Below are 20,495 nucleotides of genomic sequence, written 5' to 3'. Positions count from 1 at the left end.
CCACTGCACTCCAGCCTGGGCAACAGAGTGAGACTCTGTCTCAATAAAATAAAATAAAAATAAATTTGAAACTAAATAAATATCCCCGGCTGGATGCAGTGGCTCACACCTGTAATCCCAGCACTTTGGAAGGCTGAGGTGGGCGGATCACAAGGTTAGGAGTTCAAGACCTCCCTGACTAACATGATGAAACCCCATTTCTACTAAAAATACAAAAATTAGCCGGGCATGGTGGTGCACGCCTGTAATCCTAGCTATTTAGGAGGCTGAGGCAGGAGAATCACTTGAACCCAGGAGGCAGAGGTTGCAGTGAGCCGAGATTGCGCCATTGCACTCCAGCCTGGGAGAAAGAGCGAGACTCCGTCTCAACAAGTAAATAAATATCCCCAAAGTTTCTTAAATATGAGAACTTTCTCAGTGATCCAGATGAAAAGGATCAAATGAAGTGGAATGATCAGATGAAAATAATTTTTTTTTCTTTTTTTTTTTAAGACAGAGTGTTGCTCTGTCTCCCAGGCTGGAGTGCAATGGCGCTATCTCAGCTCACTGCAACCTCTGCCTCCTGGGTTCAAGTAATTCTCCTGCCTCAGCCTCCCATGTAGCTAGGATTACAGGTGCCCTCCACCATGCCCCGCTAACTTTTTGTATTTTTAGCAGAGACGGGGTTTCGCCATGTTGGCCAGGCTGGTCTCAAACTCCTGACCTCAGGTGATCCACCCATCTCAGCCTCACAAAGTTGATGGGATTACAGGCGTGAGCCACGGTGCCCAGCTGGAAATGATATATTGAAAAGGATCAGTGATCCGTGTGGCCAAGTCCAATTTACCTCAAAGCCCCGCCCCACTCCAGGTCTTGGGGAGCCTGACCCAGTCCCGATTTCTGGCAAAAGAGAGTGGCAGCATTGAGCACAGTGTCTTTCCCCAGCTGCATGTTTTGGCTTCAGTGGCCTGGGGACGGTCCCAATGGCTCTGGGAACCCCAACGGGGCAGGCATGCTTCTAACTCCATCTTCTTTCTGTCACTGCGCCCTCCCCACCCTCCCCTCAGCGATTTGCATAACCAAATGATCAAGAGCATCAAAGGATTGCCCTGGCAGGGCGAGGACCCCCGTAGGCTTCTCCAGTCCCTCAGTCGGCTCCAGAAACCCCGCGCCTTCATCCTGTGAGTCCCCCACCAAGACCCTGCTTACAAGTGCAACAACCGCCTCCCCCTACTCCCACGACCCCAGCGGGGCCTGCAGTCTTCCTAATTTGCATCGGCCACTAAAACCACAGTGCTGTCTCGTAGCTCACCCCCCAGCCATCACTAAATGCCAATCAATAACACCCCTGGCCGCTGTCTGCACTGTGGCCCAGGCACGGCCAGCTTCCCAGCACACGGGGCAGATTCCCAGGAGCACTCCTTCTTTGAGGCATCTAATTTTCCACCCGCAAATGTGCCATCCTCCGTCTCCTCCCTGTGCCTGTCTGGCTTGCAGAGCAAAGCTTGCTCCCGCCTTTGCCACTGTGAGTTTGCAGAGAAGCCGTCTGCAGCAGGGCATGCAATTTCCTGAGAGGATGGCCCTGCTCTCTGCAGGTGGCCACATAAGCCAGTCGAGAGAGCCCAGAAGGTGCATAAACCGGGTTGGGATCCCAACTGTTAGCACACTGTGGGACCTGAGTATTCTATGCTTTCGGCCTCCAAATGGGGTAATGACTCATGCTTCCATTACGCTGATCCAGCACCAGGCAGGCAGCAGCCTCAGCTGACGGACATCCACCTGCGGTCACCACATCCCGCCTTTTAGTGGCCATTGGGGTGTGGGCTGGCTGAGAGCAAAGCTTGCACCTGCATGGGAGCCAATGGAAGCCAGTTTCTTTTTTTCTTTGTTTCTTTTTTTTTTTTGAGACAGAGTTTCACTCTTGTTGCCCAGGCTGGAGTGCAATGGTACGATCTCGGCGCACTGCACCCTCTGCCTCCCGGGTTCAAGTGATTCTCCTGCCTCAGCCTCCCGAGTAGCTGGGATTACTGACACCCGCCACCATGCCTGGCTAATTTTTTGTATTTTTAGTAGAGATGGGGCTTCACCATGTTGGCCAGGCTGGTCTTGAACTCCTGACCTCAGGTGATCTGCCTGTCTCGTCCTCCCAAAGTGCTGGGATTACAGGCATGAGCCACCGTCCCTGGCCCTTTTTTTTTTTTCTTTTTTAAGAGATGGGGGTCTCATTCTGTTGCCCGGGCTAGAGTACAGCAGTGACACAATCACTGCTCACGGCAGCTTCGACCTCCTGGGCTCAAGCAATTCTCCTGCCTCAACCTCCAGTGTAGCTGGAAATACAGGCGTGCACTACCACACCTGTCTAATTTTACTGTTTGTAGAGGTGGAATCTTGCTATGTTATAGCCTAGGCTGCCAGGCTGGTCTCAAACTCCTGGGATCAAGCAATCCTCCTGCCTTAGCCTCCCAAAGCACTGGGATTATTACAGGCATGAGCCACCGTACCCAGCAGGAGCCTGTTTCAAATTTTGTTCCTTTTTTTTGAGGCAGAGTCTCACTGTCACCCAGGCTGGCATGCAGTGGCTCAATCTTGGCTCATTGCAACCTCCACCTCCCGGGTTCAAGCGATTCTCCTGCCTCAGCCTCCCAAGTAGCTGGGATTACAGGTGTGCACCACCACACCCGGCTAATTTTGTGTGTGTTTTTAGTAGAGATGGGATTTCACCATGTTGGCCAGACTGGTCTCGAACTCTGACCTCAAGTGATCCGCCCACCGCAGCCTCAAACTTTTGTTCTTGTTCTGCCTTATTTTACCCTACAGGGATTCAGGTGAAACTGAATGCAACTGCGAACGGCTAGGCATCTCACAGATGTGCAAGCTGTCATCTCCTTAGCCGGTCTTCAAAAGGCACCAGGCCTTTTGAATAAATAAATATATTTATTTATTTATTTTCCCCTTGGTCTGCAAGATTTCATAAGGTGTCTGAGAACACAGGAGCTGCCCGCTTCCTTACCTCGGCCAAAAGAGCAGCTTTGGGTTTTGTGGGGGGTTTTAAGACAGAGTCTTGCTCTGTCACCCAGGCTGGAGTGCAGTGGCACGATCTCGGCTCACTGCAACCTCCGCCTCCTGGGTTCAAGCGATTCTCCTGCCTCAGCCTCTTGAGTAGCTGGGATTACAGGCGTCCGCCACCACGCCTGGCTAATTTTTGCATTTTTAGTAGAGACAGGGTTTCACCATGTTGGCCAGGCTGATCTTGAACTCCTGACCTCAAGTGATCCACTCATCTCAGCCCCCCAAAGTTCTGGAATTACAGGTGTGAGCCACCGTGCCTGACCAGTTTTGGTTTTCTTCTTTCCCACCAGCATGATCCTGTAAGGAGCTCCCACCCAGGCCCCATTTTGGTTATTTTGCAAGGCAAGTCCCTGCCCTGCCAGCAGAGGGTTCCAGAAGGGCCTCTGGGCCGGCTTGGTGTCTACCAGCACATGGCAAAGACAGCCTGGTCACCTGGTCTCCACCAGGACTGCTCAGGCTTCCTCTGCCCCACTCAGGGCATCCTGCCGTGATTTGGGGATATGTCAGTTCCTCCATAGCGAGCCCCGTTGGATGCACCTCCCACCCTGTAGATTCCTAGCCAGCCCTCCTACTTGTCGGACATCTGAATGGCCCCCAGACCAAATGCTTTTCTCAGCCTTGGGGCAGCCACCAGCAGAGTCCGGCTGCCGCCATCCCAGGGAAACTGGTGTCCACAGACAGTGGCTGAGGCATGCCACGGTGTGCAGTGTGGAGAGGCGGCGGCGGCCTTGTTGCACTTGTGCCTTCTCACTCTCTCCGGTCTCTCTCTGTCTCAGTCTAACCCGCCAGGCGTGGCTTGCTGAACTAACCCAAATCCCGACGCTGTGTTCCTTTTGTTCACAAAACCATTTTTAATATTTTGACAGGAAAAGTAAAGGTATCAAACAAAAGCAGATCATTCCAAAGGTAAAAAAAAAACACACACCCCGCGCGACACGTTCCAAGATATCTTGCTTCTCTGCCCATCTTGAGAGCTTTCACTTCTGCAGCTTCATTACCTCCTTCTTCCCACTATCTCCCCCTCCCTCCAAGAAAAAAAATGTTCTTGTGTTGAGATGATTTGGAGCTGGCTCTTTATGGGTTTCCCAGAAGCAGGGTCTGAGATGGGGATATTTGCACACACAGCGGCTTATGGAGGGGGGCTTACAGGAGAAAGCAGAGAGAAGGGGTGAGGGAGGAAGCCAGGGGCATAAGCGCAGCTGAAGTCTGGCCTCAGCCTAGTCCCACGGGGAGCTCTAGTGGGTTCATAGCACCATAGAGCTCATCCTGCCCCAAGGTAATGGGACCCTTCCGTATAACAGCCCCATCTTCAGTCCCTGGCTACAGGGCCACTTCCAGATGGCACAGAGCACCTCCCAAGCGCTCTGTCTCGTTTCCACGTACAAGTGCAGCAATTTAGGAAATTTGCAAAAAGAGTAAGACTAGCCTTGCAGTCTAGTTGGCAGATGGGAGAGGGCTAATTCCTCTTGTCAGCTGACAGAACTGGCTGACACATGAGGGTGGCCTGTCCGATGAGCTCATACGGATGGCACAGAAAGGACCTGGCCCTTCTTGACTCAAGTAACGTAAACTGTAGGAGCTGTGCAGAGGAGAGGGTCGGCCAGGTTCAGTAGCACTGGCTTCCTCTCTAACCCAGAGGAAGGGGAAATGGGGCAGCCACTCAGGCTGTGAAAGAGGCTGCCATCAGCCCTGCTGGAACCAGCGCTGTGTACAAGGTGTAGCCCACCTCGTTCCACTGGGCCCTCTCCAACAGCGTGGTCCCGAGACCAAATCTAAGAGCTGCCGCCTGGGCACTCGCTGTGGGGACACTGTTCTGCTCTGGCTCTGGGGACGCTGTGATGCCTTCCCGTGCCCGTGTGGGCGGTGGGAGGGCAGGCCGGACCCCATGTGTCTGTCCTAGAACCTGCTGGACTCCAAGTCCCTGAAACTCATCATCAGCATGACCCTGCACGACCGCACCACCAAGTCCCTGCTGCACCTGCACAAGAAGAAAAAGCCACCGAGCATCAGCGCCCAGTTCCAGGTGGGTGCAGCAGGAGAGGCGGGGGGCGGTGCCAAGCATCAGCGCGCAGTTCCAGGTGGGTGCAGCAGGAGAGGCGGGGGGCAATGCCAAGCATCAGCGCGCAGTTCCAGGTGGGTGCAGCAGGAGAGGCGGGGGGCGGTGCCAAGCATCAGCGCCCAGTTCCAGGTGGGTGCAGCAGGAGAGGCGGGGGGCGGTGCCAAGCATCAGCGCCCAGTTCCAGGTGCGTGCAGCAGGAGAGGCGGGGGGCGGTGCCAAGCATCAGCGCCCAGTTCCAGGTGGGTGCAGCAGGAGAGGCGGGGGGCGGTGCCAAGCATCAGCGCCCAGTTCCAGGTGCGTGCAGCAGGAGAGGCGGGGGGCGGTGCCAAGCATCAGCGCCCAGTTCCAGGTGGGTGCAGCAGGAGAGGCGGGGGGCGGTGCCAAGCATCAAGCGCCCAGTTCCAGGTGGGTGCAGCAGGAGAGGCGGGGGGCGGTGCCAAGCATCAGTGCGCAGTTCCAGGTGGGTGCAGCAGGAGAGGCGGGGGGCGGTGCCAAGCATCAGTGCGCAGTTCCAGGTGGGTGCAGCAGGAGAGGCGGGGGGCGGCGCCAAGCATCAAGCGCCCAGTTCCAGGTGGGTGCAGCAGGAGAGGCAGGGGGGCAGTGCTCAGCTCAGCCTCACGCTTGTGTAGCTTCACCCGACACTGAGCACAGCCCGTCTCTACTAAAAATACAAAAATTCGCCAGGCGCGGTGGCTCACGCCTGTAATCCCAGCACTTTGGGAGGCCGAGGCGGGTGGATCACGAGGTCAGAAGATGGAGACCATCCTGGCTAACATGGTGAAACCCCGTCTCTACTAAAAATGCAAAAAAATTAGCTGGGCGTAGTGGCGGGCGCCTGTAGTCCCAGCTACTCGGGAGGCTGAGGCAGGAGAATGGTGTGAACCCGGGAGGTGGAGCTTGCAGTGAGCCAAGATCACGCCACTGCACTCCAGCCTGGGTGACAGAGCAAGACTCCGTCTCAAAAAAAAAAAAAAACAAAACAAAATTAGCCAGGTGTGGTGGGCACCTGTAATCTCAGCTCCTTGGGAGGCTGAGGCAGGAGAATTGCTTGGACCTGGGAGGCAGAGGTTGCAGTGAGCCAAGATCACGCCATTGCGCTCCAGCCTGGGCAGCAAGAGCAAGACTCCGTCTCAAAAAAAAGAAAAACACTACATCCATGGTCCCTTCAGAGGCTGACACATGTTTCAAATCTCCAGAAAGTGTCTGGTCCTCCCCTGCCCCAGCCTTCCACCTGAGGCAAAGACAAGCATTGGTGGCCCTGGAACCATGGGGACCGCATAGCTCCCTTGAGGATTTCCAGGGATAGCGCAGGCTCGGGTCAGAACGTCCAGCTGGAACCTCTTGTGTCCCACCGCCAGGGACCCACATCTGTGCAGACCCCATCCACCCCACACTGATGCTAAAGCATCCCAGGTCTCCTCCCACAGAACAGCAGCTGCCAGGGTCCCTAACTCAACCCAAATGCTCTCTCTTTCCGTTAACAGACATCCCTTAACAAGCTCTTGGAGGCGCTGGGGAAGGCAGAGCCCTTCTTTATCCGCTGCATCCGTTCCAATGCTGAAAAGGTGAGTTTCTCTAAGGTGTTTGGGAGAAGAAGGCCCATGCCAGACTCTTAGGGGTGTCGGTGTCCCTGAATCCAGCCCCAGCCTCCACGCAGTATGGGGGACATGGCAGCAGTCCATCCAGAGGCAGCTGGGGATGGAGGGTTAGCAGTGAGGATGGCCCAAGTGGCCATTCAAGAGTAGGGACATCATCTAGAACATGGAGAAGCCCAGAGAAGGTTTGATTAGGGAGCGACAAGTCAGGGGTGCTCTTCAGATACATTCCAAAGAGTAGCCAGTGCAAGGAGTGTACCAAAAGGCAAGAGCTGAGGTTACATAGCAGAGTCTTAGAGGCACACATAGCCCGCTGCTCACATTGCAAGGGTCTAGAGAGACCCTCGGAGCCCTGGTGGAAGCACCAGTGGGGGCGTCAGGCTCAGCACTGACACAGGCTTCCTTTACCCCAGAGGTCCATTCCGTCCCTAGGAAGACAGCTCGGGGACTTTGCCAGGGACTGAGCAGGGGTGTGGGCTCCCAGACAAATGTGAGCACACAGCCAGGCAGGAACCTCCCACCAACTGTACCTGGGGAGATGCTCCATCGTGCACCATCTCTGCTCGTGGGCTGTGCCAGCAGATGGTTCTCTATGATAAGAGCCATTCTGTGCACTGGAGGGTGTCAGGCAGCATCCCTGGCCTCGACATCCACCCCCAGTCATGACAACCCTACCCATTCTTTCCTGTTTGCCTTTTTTTTTTTTTTCGGTTTTGTTTGTTTGTTTTTGAGACAGATTCTTTCTCTGTCACCCAGGCTGGAGTGCAGTGGTGCGATCTCGGCTCACTGCAGCCTCGACCTCCCAGGTTCAAGCCATTCTCCTGCCTCACCCTCCCACGTAGCTGGGATTACAGGTGCCCACCATGCTCAGCTAATTTTTGTATTTTTAGTAGAGATGGGGTTTCACCATGTTGGCCAGGCTGGTCTTGAACTCCTGACTTCAAGTGATCCACCCATCTCAGCCTCCCAAAGTGCTGGGATTACAAGTGTAAGCTACCGCACCCAGCACCGTTTGTCTTTATAGCAACACCATGCCTTATCCCTCACTGCTCACCAGGGTGAAGTCCAGACACCTGAGCTCCAGGCTTAAAGCCCACTGACGCAGCCGCATTTCCAGCCTCTTCTCTCCCCTAGCAGGAAGCATCTCCCTGTGTCCCCATCAGCCCCTTGGCTTCTTCCTCCTCCTCTGGGCCTCCACCCAGCTGCTCCCTGCCTGTTCTATCACCTGTGTGTGGCTCCTGCCCCCAGACCGAGCTCTCCTCTCCACCAAATCCCCAGCACTTACCCCGGTGCCTGCCATGGAGAACAAGCCCAGGACACATTTGCATTTAGGTTCTTTTTTTTTCTTTTTTCTTTTTTTTTTTTTTAATAAATTTAAATGACTAGAGATGGGGTCTCACTATGTTGTCCAGGCTGGTCTCAAACTCCTGGCCTCAACTGATCCTCCCATCTTGGCCTCATTCCAGAAGGAGTGTCTGGAGCAAGGAAGGACCCCTTGTCCAGGCGCTCCTGGTTGCTGTGCCATAGAACACTCCCAGGTCGGCTAGCCAGCACCTACATGTGCACCCTGACCAAGTCTGTGTTAGGGATCCCAAGGGGCAGTGGTCACATGGCAAAGTGCCCTAATCTCAGAGTTCTCAGGCCTGAGCCACTGACAGCCTTGGGCATCCTGTCCAGTCAAGGCCACCTGCCTGATCTCTCACATTCCCATTTCAGAAAGAGTTGTGCTTTGACGACGAGCTAGTTCTGCAGCAGCTGCGCTACACCGGTATGCTGGAGACCGTGCGCATCCGGAGGTCGGGGTACAGTGCCAAGTACACATTCCAGGTAGGCCACAAGCACACATACCTGGACACACCTGTTTCATGGCAAAGGCAATCGCCCTCTTCCAAAGAGAGCTCCTTGCTGGAACGTAAACCCAGCAGGCTGGCCAGTCGCAGTGGCTCATGCCTGTAATCCCAACACCTTGGGAGGCCGAAGCGAGCGGATCACCTGAGGTCAGGAGTTCAAGACCAGCCTGACCAACATGATGAAACCCCATCTCTACTAAAAATACAAAAATTAGCCAGGTGTGGCAGCAGCTGCCTGTACTCCTAGCTACTGAGGCAGAAGGATCCCTTGAACCCAGCAGGCGGAGGTTGCAGTGAGCCGAGATTGAGCCACTGCACTCCAGCCTAGGCAACAGAGCAAGACTATCTCAAAAAAAAAAAAAAAAGGAAACCTCTGCCTCATGCCAAGAGCTGGTACCTGTGTCACCCTGAGCCCAAAGCCAGAGGTGACAGTGCCTGGTTCCCTTTCATGCTTTCCCTTCATAGCCCCAGGGACTAGAATAATATAATGTGCCTCTTTTCTCATCCATTGAATAGAAATAATGTCTTTCTAACCCTATGCGGATAAGAAAGGCAAAATTATAAAAAATGCAGGAATGCTGGTGTGTTTTACCAATACTTGACCCTTAAATATTTGAAATAATACTTTACTAAAAAGAAATGTTCCGGGCAGGTGCAGTGGCACATACCTATAATCCCAACACTTTGGGAGGCCAAGGCAGGAGGATCACTTGAGCCTAGGAGTTTTGAAGCCAGCCTGGACAACCGGGAGAGACCCTGCCTCTGCAAAAAATTTAAAAATTAGCCAGGTGCAGTTGCTCACGCCTGTAATTCCAGCATTTTGGGAGGCCAAGGTGGGTGGATCACTTGAGATCAGGAGTTCATTACCAGCCCTATCAACATGGTGAAATCCCATCTCTACTAAAAATACCAAAAAAAAAAAAAGGCCAGGCACAGTGGGGCACACCTGTAATCCCAGCTACTTGGGAGGCTGAGGCAGGAGAATCTCTTGAACCCAGAAGTTGAAGGCTGCAATAAGCTGAGATCGCACCATTGCACTGTAGCCTGGTCAACAAGAGCAAAACTCCTCCTCAAAAAAATATATATATTAGCCAGACAAGGTGGTGTGCACCTGTGGTCCCAGCTACTCGGGAGGCTAAGGTGAGAAGATCACTTCAACCCAAGGAGTTTGAGGCTACAGTGAGCTATGACTGAGCCAGTGCACTCCAGCCTGGATGACAGAGCAAGACCCCGTCTCAAAAAAAACTAGAGGCCCAGTGCGGTGGCTCACGCCTGTAATTAGCACTTTGGGAGGGCAAGGCAGGCAGATTGCTTGAGCTCAGGAGCTCAAAATCAGTCCAGGCAACATGGTGAAACCCCATCTCCACACAAAAATACAGAAGCCAGGCGTGCTGGCATGCAGTGTACTTCCAGCTACTTGTGGGGCTGAGGCAGGAGGATTGCTGGAGTCTGGGAGGTCGACAGTGAGCCATGTTTGTACCACTGCACTCCAGCCTGGGAAACAGAGCGAAACTGTCTCAAAAAAAAAAAAAACATGTTCCTCCAGCTGTGATCTAACTCCCTCACAAGTCCTAGACTGTAAGCTCTATTACAAGGGTGGCCCTGGCTCCCGGGCACCTCGACCGTCTCAAAGACCTAGGACCTTGTATCTGCAGTGGTCTTTCTTAAGATTACAGACTGTTGACCAGGCGCGGTGGCTTAGCCTGCAATCCTAGCACTTTGGGTCACATGACCCAGGCACCACTGCACCCAGCTAAGAACCCATTTCTTTTTTTCTTTTTAGGCAGAGCCTCACTCTGTCGCCCAGGCTGGAGTGCAGTGGCGTCTCGGCTCCCTGCAACTTCTGCCTCCCGTGTTCAAGTGATTCTCCTGCCTCCTCCTCCCCAGTACATGGGACTACCGGTGCCTGCCACCATGCCTGGCTAATTTTTGGTGGATTCAGGGTTTTGCCATGTTGGCCAGGCTGGTCTCATAGGTTGAGCTCAGGAGTTTGAGACAAGCCCGGGCAACATGGTGAAACCCTGTCCCTACAAAAATTTTTTTTTAATTAGCCGGGCATGGTGGCTACAGGACTAAGTACCTGTACTCCCAGCTTCCGGGGAGACTGAGGCAGGAGGATTGCAACGATGTGATCTTGGCTCACTGCAACCTCAGCTTCCCAGGTTCAGGTGATTCTCCTGCCTCAGCCTCCCAAGTAGCTGGGACTACAGGTGTGCACCACCATGCTCAGCTAAGTAGAGATGGGGTTTCGCCATGTTGGCCAGGCTGATCTTGAACTCCTGACCTCAGGTGATCCACCCACCTCAGCTTCCCAAAGTGCTGAGATTATAGGCGTGAGCCACCATGCCCAGCCCAGGCTATTTCTGAAAGCCTGAAATTTCAGCTTTGTCATTACCATTCCTGTCAAACCCAATTTCACCTTAACCGGGGTCACCAGATCCCCGTCTCCTCATCGCTGGCCGCAGCACTCACCCAGATTCTCCTTTCTCTGCCCAAATAATGTAGGATTTCACCGAGCAGTTCCAGGTGCTCCTGCCCAAGGATGCCCAGCCCTGCAGGGAGGTCATCTCCACCCTCCTGGAGAAGATGAAGGTAGACAAGAGGAACTACCAGATCGGGAAGACCAAGGTCAGTGCTCCTGACCCTCGGGACACTACAAACCCACACCCTGCCTTCCACCACACACCGTGTCTTCCCAGGCCCCCAGGGCCACTCTCTGAAACATACAGGGCTCTGTCTAGGAAATGCATTTCTAGGGACCCAGCAGAATACTGCACCTAAGGGATAGGGGCCGCCCTGGCTGAGCCCCACCTGCTGCTCTTCAGCGGGGCGCAGAGACTCCAGTCTCTGCATCACCTGTTTATTGCTGTGTCACAGGTAGGAAAGGGACGATCGTGCTAACTGGCAGGATTTAGGAGCTGGTCCATCCCCTTTACAGTATCAGGCGGGAGGCGGCCTGCAATTGTCCTCCCTTTCAGAGATCATCTCCCATCTCTGGGCATGTGTTTGCCTCTTGCTATGGGGGCATTATTCAGCCACCCTTGTTTAACAAGTGCCAAGGTCAGTCCCCCGAAGGCCTCACCCGGTGTAAAAAAATTCCCTTCCAGCCAAGCGAGGTGGCACGCGCCCAGAGTCCCAGCTACTTGAAAGGCTGAGGTGGGAGGATCCCTTGAGCCCAGGAGTTCGAGACTAGCCTGGGAAACGTAGCAGGACCCCGTCTTTATACAGTATTTAAAAATTAGCCAAGCGTGATGGCATGCACCTGTGGTCCCAACTGCTTGGCAGGCTGTGGCAGAAGTTTGAGACTGCAGTGAGCTGTGATTGCACCACTGCACTTCAGCCTGGGTGACCAAGTGAGACCTCATTTCTTTTTCTTTCTTGTTTTTATTTTTGAGACAGAGTCTCACTCTGTCACCCAGACTGGTGGTGCGATCTCAGCTCACTGCAACCTCCACCTCCCAGGTTCAAGTGATTCTCCTGCTTCAGCCTCCGTGCAGCTGGGATTACAGGTGCCCGCCACCATGCCTGACTAATTTTTGTATTTTTAGTAGAGACAGATTTTCATTACAGGCATACACCTGTAGTCCCAGCAACTCAGGAGGCTGAGGCAGGAGAATCGCTTGAACCCGGGAGGCGGAGGTTGTAGTGAGCTGAGATTGCACCACTGCACTCCAGCCTGTGAGACTCCATCTCAAAAAAAAAAATAGAGCCACACCTAGGTGCAATAGCTCATGCCTGTAATCCCAGCATTTTTGGGAGGCCAGGGTGGGCAGATCAATTGAGGTTGGGAGCTCGAGACCAGCCTGGCCAACATGGTGAAACCCTGTCTCTACTAAAAATACAAAAATTAGCCAGGCCTGGTGATGGGCACCTGTAGTCCCAGCTACTCGGGAGGCTGACACAGGAGAATCACCTGAACCCGGTAGGCGGAGGTTGCAGTGAGCTGAGATGGCGCCACTGCACTCCATCCAGCCTGGGCAACAGAGTGAGACTCCATCTCAAAAAAAATAATAAATAAATAAATAAATAAAGCCCTGATTGGTCAGCACACCAGCCTGGGTCTCACTCTGGAGTGCGCTATGCAGACCTCCCGGGCACAGAGGTGGTGTCAGGGGCAGCACAGCTGACCCCACCTGACCCCGTGCTCACCAGGTCTTCCTGAAGGAGACGGAGCGGCAAGCCCTGCAGGAGACGCTACACCGGGAGGTGGTGCGGAAAATCCTGCTGCTGCAGAGCTGGTTTCGGATGGTGCTGGAGCATCGGCACTTCCTGCAGATGAAGCGGGCCGCCATCACCATCCAGGCCTGCTGGCGGTCCTACCGGGTCCGGAGGGCTCTGGAGAGGACGCAGGCCGCCGTGTACCTCCAGGCCGCATGGAGGGGCTACTGGCAGCGGAAGCTCTACCGGCGCCGGAAACAGAGCATCATCCGCCTGCAGAGCCTCTGCCGGGGGCACCTGCAGCGCAAGAGGTGAGCAGAGCCAGGCCACGCTCCCCAGAATATTCCAGAAGCCAAAAGGGTCACTCACCAAATTGCTGCCCATGATATACCATCTGGCCTGTGGCACTAAGGGGATGTCATTCTGGACACAGGGAAGGGTTGGTGGGAAACCAGATGCCTGGACACACATGGGCTACAGAGAAGGGCTCTGAGGCTGGCAGGCAGCACTCAGGGACAAAGCTCTGCTTTGCCATTGGCTGCGCCCATTCTCTGCCCAGGGACTCCCCTATACCTGGATCGGTCAGGAAACACCTGGATTCAGGGTTGGGGGGGCCGCCTGGACCAGCCCAACACTCAACATGGAGCTGGGGCATCCACCAGGCACAGAGAACCCCCCAGCAGGATATCAGCAGCTCCCATCCCAGCACCCACAGCTACAAGCCCAGCCTCTCCCTGACCTAGGCACCCTGTGCACCTCTCCCCTGCCCACACAGACCCAGCTCTGCCACAGGTCACATCCCAGCTCCCAGAGCAGTCCATACCCACATGTGCAAACAAGCCTCCTAGGCCAGGTGCAATGGCTCATGCCTGTAATCCCAACACTTTGGGAGGCTTAGGTGGGAGGATCGCTTGAGCCCAGGAGTATCAGACCAGCCTGGCCAACATAGCAAGATGCCATCTCTACACAAAATTAAAGAGTTAGCTAGGTGTGGTGATGCACACCTGCAGCCCCAGCTATTCAGGAAGCTGAGGCGGGAGGATCACCTGGGTCTGGGATGTGGCGGCTGCGGTGAGCTATGATCACACCACTGCACTCCAGCCTGAGTGACAGAGTCAGACACGATCTCTAAAAATCAAACAGGTTGGGCGTAGTGGCTCACACCTGTAAGGCCAGCACTTTGGAAGGCCAAAGCAGGCAGATCACATGAGTTTGAGACCAGCCTGGCCAACATGGCAAAACCTCATCTCTACTGAAAATACAAAAATTCGCCAGGCGTGGTGGTGTATGTCTATAATCTCAGTTACTGGGGAGGCCGAGGCACAAGAATCACTTGAACCCGGGAGGCAGAGGTCACAGCGAGCCAAGATCGTGCCACTGCATTCCAGCCTGGACGACAGAGTGAGACTTTGTCTCAAAAATAAAATAAAATAAATAAATATAAAAACAAAACAAAAAGCCTCCTAGAAAAAGACTCAAGGGAAAGCCCACAGTGGACCCCAAACGAGTTTGAGGCTTCTTAACAACCCACCCACCACAGCCCCAACAAGGGTCCTCTCCCCTAACAAGGCAGCCAGGCAGACACCGGGCAGAAGTATCTGTGACACCGAGGGGCACCACCCTCAGCCGCCTTTCCTGATGGAGGAGATTCCTGCTTTCCAGAAGCATCTCTCAGGGCCACTAGGCACAGGCGAAGCCCCGTGTGCAGCCCGCAGGCTGGGGGTCTCGTCGGAACTCAGTGGGAGGTGGAAGGAATGTTTGTTTCTGAACCAGCTGTCTGCTTTTTCCTCACTCCAGCTTCAGCCAGATGATCTTGGAGAAGCAGAAGGCAGAGGAGAAGGAGAGGGAAGCCCTGGAAGCCGCAAGAGCAGGCGCTGAGGAGGGCGGGCCGGGTCAGGTGGCCGGCGGGCAGCAGGTAGCTGAGCAGGGGCCAGAGCCGGCGGAGGATGGCAGGCACCTGGCGTCAGACCCTGAGGTGTGGCCAAGTGACAGGTCCCCCCCAGAGCACTCCTCACCTGAGAAGGAGATCCCGAGCCTGGAGAAGACTCTCCCGTCCCAGAAAACCGTGGCAGCTGAAAGTCACGAGAAAGTCCCCAGCAGCCGGGAGAAGCGTGAGTCGCGTCGGCAAAGAGGACTGGAGCACGTCAAGTTCCAGAACAAACACATTCAGTCCTGCAAGGAGGAGAGCGCCCTCAGAGAACCTTCCAGAAGGGTCACCCAGGAGCAAGGGGTGAGTCTCCTGGAAGACAAAAAGGAGAGCAGAGAAGATGAAACCCTTCTAATCGTGGAGACGGAGGCTGAGAACACGTCCCAAAAGCAGCCCACAGAGCAACCCGAGGCCATGGCAGTTGGCAAGGTCTCTGAAGAAACCGAGAAGGCGCTGCCGGGTGGGAGCCCCAGGCCTGGCCAGGTGGAGCGGCCGACCAGCCTGGCCTTGGACAGCAGGGTCAGCCCACCAGCCCCCGGCAGCACCCCCGAGACCCCCGAGGACAAAAGCAAACCGTGGGGCAGCCCAAGGGTTCAGGAAAAGCCCGACAGCCCCGGAGGCTCCACACAGATCCAGCGGTACCTGGACTCCGAGCGGCTGGCCAGCGCTGTGGAGCTGTGGCGGGGCAAAAAGCTGGTGGCCGCCACCAGCCCTAGTGCCATGCTCAGCCAGTCCCTGGACCTCAGCGACAGACACCGGGCCACAGGGGCCACCCTCATGCCCACAGAGTAAGCCCCACACCCTCTTCTGTCTGAGCACCAGGGTCCAGGCCAGGTGGGCAAGACCAGGGGCAGTGCCACACATCCTGGAAACACGTGTAATCATGCCCAGTGGGTGTGTGGGAGCCCTGAGGGAGGAGGACAAGCAGGGCATGCTAAAGGCCAAGTGAAAACAAGGCACCCAGCCAGGGCCCAGGCTGGGACCCGGAGCCTTGAGGGGTCCCCAGAAGGAGCTGTGCTCGTATAGAAAGGTCCTGGCCTTGAGGGAGGTGGCTCCTCAGGTCAGGGTCCCTGCTCCCCAGCAGTCTTGGGCCTTGGTTTCTAATTGGTGAACAGGACTAACTGTACTCCTTGGGGTTAAAAGAGCAGGGGCTCGCTCTGCCTGAGCCTTAGTAAGCCAAGTGTCGGTGACTTGGAATCTCCAGCTCCCTCTTCCAGAGGGCCTGCAGGACCAAAGGAAAGAAGTCAGGGAGGAGACAGGCCTTCTCTGCAGCAGGCCTGCTCAGCCTCCCCCTGCTTGTATTGGGGGCCGGATCATTCTCTGCAGGGGGGGCTGTCCTGTGTATCATAGGATGTTGAGCAGCATCCCTGGCCTCCACTTACCACGTGCCAGGAGTATCATAAATAGATGATGGATGGAGTGAGGGAGAGAGAAAGGGAAGGATGTGTGGATGGGTGGGTGGATGGATGGATGGGTGGATGGATGGATGATAGAGATGATGGAGGGATGGATGGAAGGAAGATAGAGATGATGGAGGGATGGATGGATGGAAAATGGATAGAGGTGATGGATGGAAGACAGATACAGATGATGGATGAAGGGATGGATAGATAGAAAACAAGTAGTAATGATGGATAGAGGCATGGATGGATGGATGGATGGTACAGATGATGGATGGATAGAAGATGGGTAGAGATTAGGCTGGGCACAATGGGTCACGCCTGTAATCCCAGCACTTTGGGAGGCCGAGAGTTTGAGAGGAGTTCGAGACCAGCCTGGCCAACATGGTGAAACCCTGTCTCTACTAAAAATACAAAAATTAGCTGGGCGTGGTGGCACATGCCTGTAATCCCAGCTACTCGGGAGGCTGAGACAGGAGAATTGCTTAAACCTGGGAAGCGGAGGTTGCAGTGAGCTGAGATCAAGCCACTGCACTCCAACCTGGGTGATGGAGATGAGACTCTATCTGAAAAAAAAAAAAAGATGGGTAGAGATTATGGATGGAAGGAAGATAGATGCCAATTATAGATGGATGGAAGGAAGATAGGTAGAGACAATGAATGGAGGGATGGAAGATAGGTAGAGATGATGGATGGATGGATGGATGGATGGATGGACAGACAGAAGGATGGGTAGATGGCTGGAAGATAGCTGATGGATGGAGGGATGGAGAGAAGGTAGGTAGAGATTATGGATGTAAGATAGAGATGATGGAGGAATGGATGGGTAGAAGATAGGTAGAGCCGGGTGCGGTGGCTCACACCTATAATCCCAACACTTTGAGAGGCCAAGCTGGATGGATCACCTGAGGTCAGGAATTTGAGACCAGCCTGGCCAACGTGGCAAAACCCCGTCTCTACTAAAAATACAAAAATTAGCCGGATGTGTTGGCGCATGCCTGTAATCCCAGCTACTCACGAGGCTGAGGCAGGAGAATCACTTGAACCTGGAAGGCGGAGGTTGCAGTGAGCCGAGATCTCGCCATTGCACTCCAACCTGAGCAACAAGAGCAAAACTCCATCTAAAAAAATAAAAATAAAATAAAGATAGGTAGAGATGATAGATGAAGAGATAGATGGAAGACAGATAAAGAGGATGGATGGGTGGAAGGTAGAGACAATGAGTAGAAGGATGGATGGATAGATAGATAGACAATTAGTAGAAGGTTGGATGGATGGATAGACAATGAGTAGAAGGATGGATGGATGGATGGACGGATGGATAGATAGATAGATAGGCAGGCAGACGGGCTCTCTTGGGCTAAGGCAAGGTTTCCTACCCTTCACACTCAACATCTGGGGCTGGATCACTCTCTGGAGTGGAGACCATTCTCTGTAGGGTATTGAGTAGCATTCCTGCCCTCTACTCACCAGATGCCAGAAGTACCCACCCACTCCTTTCCCTCCACCTCAGTGGTGACAACCAAAACTGTCTCTAGACGTTGCCAAGTGTCCCCTGACAGGGTCACAACTGCCCAGGTGAGAACCTAAGAACCACTGAGACAAGAGAATGCCACTGAGTCACTCTAGTCAGTAAAAGCCATGTTTCTGTGATCTCGCAGGGAGAGGCGCATCTCCTTCTCCACGAGCGATGTCTCCAAGCTCCTCCCATCCCCGGCCAAGGCTCAGGTAACAACAACATGGCGAAACCCCATCTCTACTAAAAATACAAAAATTAGCCAGGTGTGGTGGCGCATGCCTGTAACCCCAGCTACTCTGGAGGCTGAGGCAAGAGAATCGCTTGAACCCGGTGGCAGAGTGGAGGCTGTAGTGAGCTGAGACCAAGCCACGGCACTCCAGCCTGGGCAACAGAGTGAGACTCCGTCTCAAAGGAAAAAAAAAAAAAAGTGGGAAGTGAGGTCGGTGGATGGAGTGTAAATGCCTGCAGGGGCTTCACCATCTAGCACAGGCCTGCCAGCCTTTCCTTAGCAGCCCCTCCCCACACCATCTTGCAGCCTGCAGCAGAAACCACCGACGGAGAGCGAAGCACGAAGAAACCGGCTGTCCAGAAGAAGAAGTCAGGTGACGCATCCTCCATGCCAGACGCAGGGCTGTCCCCGGGCTCTCAGGTCGACTCTAAGTAAGTATGGGGCTTGGGGGAAACTCAGGCCACCAGAGGATGCCCGGGGTCCCTGCCAGGGCCTTGCAGCAGTGTGGCCTCCTAAACCAATCATATTTACAAAGCACGTTCGCAAAGGCATTTGCTCAGTAGAAACTGCATGAGGCGGCCAGGCGTGGTGGCTCACGCCTGTAATCTCAGCATTTTGAGAGGCCGATAGCGATGAATCACTTGAGGTCAGGAGTTGGAGACCAGCCAGGCCAACATGGTGAAATCCCATGTCTACTAAAAATACAAAATTAGTTGGGCATGATTGCACACACCTATAATCCCAGCCACTCGGAAGGCTGAGGAGGAGAATCGCTTGAACTCGGGAGGTGGACGTTGCAGTGAGCCGAGATCACACCACTGCACTCCAGCCTGGGTGACGGAGGAAGACCTCATCTCAAAAAAAAAAAAAGCCTCTAGGGCAGAATCCTTACTGCCTCTTCTGGCTTTTGGGGGCTCCAGGTGTTCCTTGACTTATGGCTGCATTACTCTAATCTCTGTCTCTATCAGCACTTGGCCTTCCCCTCTGTGTCTGTCTTCTCTCTTCTGTCCCTTAAAAGGACACATGACTGGATGGATGCTGTGGGTCATGCCTGTAATCCCAACACTTTGGGAGGCCAAGGTGGGATGATCACTTGAAACCAGGAGTTCAAGACCAGCTGGGCAGCGTGGCAAAACCTTGTCTCTATAAAAAAAATTTCAAAACATAGCCAGGCAGGACGGTGCATGCCTGTAGTCCCAGCTACTCAGGAGGCTGAAACAGGAGGATCCCTTGAGGCCAAGAGTTCAAGGCTGCAGTGAACTGTGATCATACCACTGCACCCCAGCCTCAGCAAGAGAATGAGACTCTGTCTCTAAAAAAACTTTTTCTAACTTAAAAGATAATGAACTAGGCACATGGCTCGTACCTATAATCCCAACAACTCAGGAGGCTGAAGTGGGAGGATTGTGCTCATGAGGCCAGGAGTTTGAGGCTGTAGTGAGCTACGATCACACCACTGCACTCCAGACTGTGTGACAGAGTGACACCCCAACTGGAACAAAAAAGAAAAGAAAATGGAGTCCCCCTGTGGCTTCTGTTTGGTATCCTTTCTTCATGTAACTCCCCTGCCAGTACAAAGAAAGAGCTATTATTGCTCTTTATAAGATGATCCTTTTTTTTTTTTTTTTTTTTTCCGGAGACAGAATCTCACTGTGTTGCCCAGTCTGGCAGTCTGGAGTGCAATGACATGATCTCGGCTCACTGCAACCTTCACCTCTCAGACTCAAGCAATTCTTCTGCCTCAGCCTCCCAAGTAGCTGGGATTACAGGTGTGCACCACCATGCCCGGCTATTTTTTTTTTTTTTTTTTTTTTTTTTTACTTTTGGTACAGAAGGGGTTTCGCTATGTTGCCCAGCCTGGTCTCAAACTCCTGGGCTCAGCTGATCCACCCACCTCAGCCTGCCAAAGTGCTGAGATTATACAGGCGTGAGCAACCATACCTAGCCAGATCCGTTTTTTGTTTTTTTTTTCTTCTTTTTTTTTTTTTTTTTTTTTTTGAGACAGAGTCTCACTCTGTCACCCAGGCTGGAGTGCAATGGTGCAATCTCAGCTCATTGCAACCTGCAACCTCTGCCTCCTGGGTTCAAGCAATTCTCCTGCCTCAACCTCCCCAAATAGCTGGGACTACAGGAACCCATCATGCCCGGCTAATTTTTTGTATTTTTAATAGAGACAGGGTTTTGCCATGTTGGCCAGGCTGGTCTCGAACTCCTGACCTCAGTTGATCCACATGCCTCGATCTCCCAAAGTGCTGGGATTAGAGGCATGAGCCACCACGCCAGGCCAGATCCTTTTTTGAGTCAGGCAATGATAGAGCATTTGCCATGTGTCCAGTCACAGGGAGGCTGGGCCTCACGTCCATTCTCATTTCAGACTTAAGCCACATACTTTCTCCTGCAGATCCACGTTTAAGAGGCTTTTTCTGCATAAAACCAAGGATAAAAAATACAGCCTGGAGGGTGTGGAGGAGTTGGAGAATGCTGTGTCCGGGCACGTGGTGCTGGAAACTGCCACCATGAAGAAGGGCCTGGAAGGTTGGTCACCTGCAGCCTTAGGGACAGCAGAGCCACCATTGTCCCTGGGGACATTCATTGTCCCCAAACGGGGCCTTGAGTTGGCTGTGAGCCAAGCCCTAGGCACAATGCCAGGGGTTTCTGGCCCTGGATAAAGGCATGCCGTAGGCAGTCCTCTGCATCCTTCCCCCAAACC

At 53.8% G+C, this 20,495-nt stretch overlaps 1 protein-coding gene across 1 annotated transcript in view; it reads left to right on the top strand.

Moving 5' to 3' along the window:
- MYO9B (myosin IXB) overlaps positions 1 to 20,495 on the top strand; it is a 133,221-nt gene that overhangs the window by 100,002 nt on the left and 12,724 nt on the right. Inside the window, 11 exon segments of the mRNA XM_033199749.1 lie at positions 1,047 to 1,160; positions 3,915 to 3,954; positions 4,949 to 5,071; positions 6,592 to 6,672; positions 8,419 to 8,529; positions 11,058 to 11,180; positions 12,705 to 13,021; positions 14,508 to 15,425; positions 17,699 to 17,765; positions 18,092 to 18,216; positions 20,187 to 20,320. Of these exon segments, the coding sequence (XP_033055640.1) occupies positions 1,047 to 1,160; positions 3,915 to 3,954; positions 4,949 to 5,071; positions 6,592 to 6,672; positions 8,419 to 8,529; positions 11,058 to 11,180; positions 12,705 to 13,021; positions 14,508 to 15,425; positions 17,699 to 17,765; positions 18,092 to 18,216; positions 20,187 to 20,320 (2,153 nt within the window).

Source organism: Trachypithecus francoisi, unplaced genomic scaffold, assembly GCF_009764315.1.
Source record: "Trachypithecus francoisi isolate TF-2019V2 unplaced genomic scaffold, Tfra_2.0 Lachesis_group5, whole genome shotgun sequence".
NCBI lineage: Eukaryota > Metazoa > Chordata > Mammalia > Primates > Cercopithecidae > Trachypithecus > Trachypithecus francoisi.
This window is presented reverse-complemented; position numbering and strand designations above follow the sequence as displayed.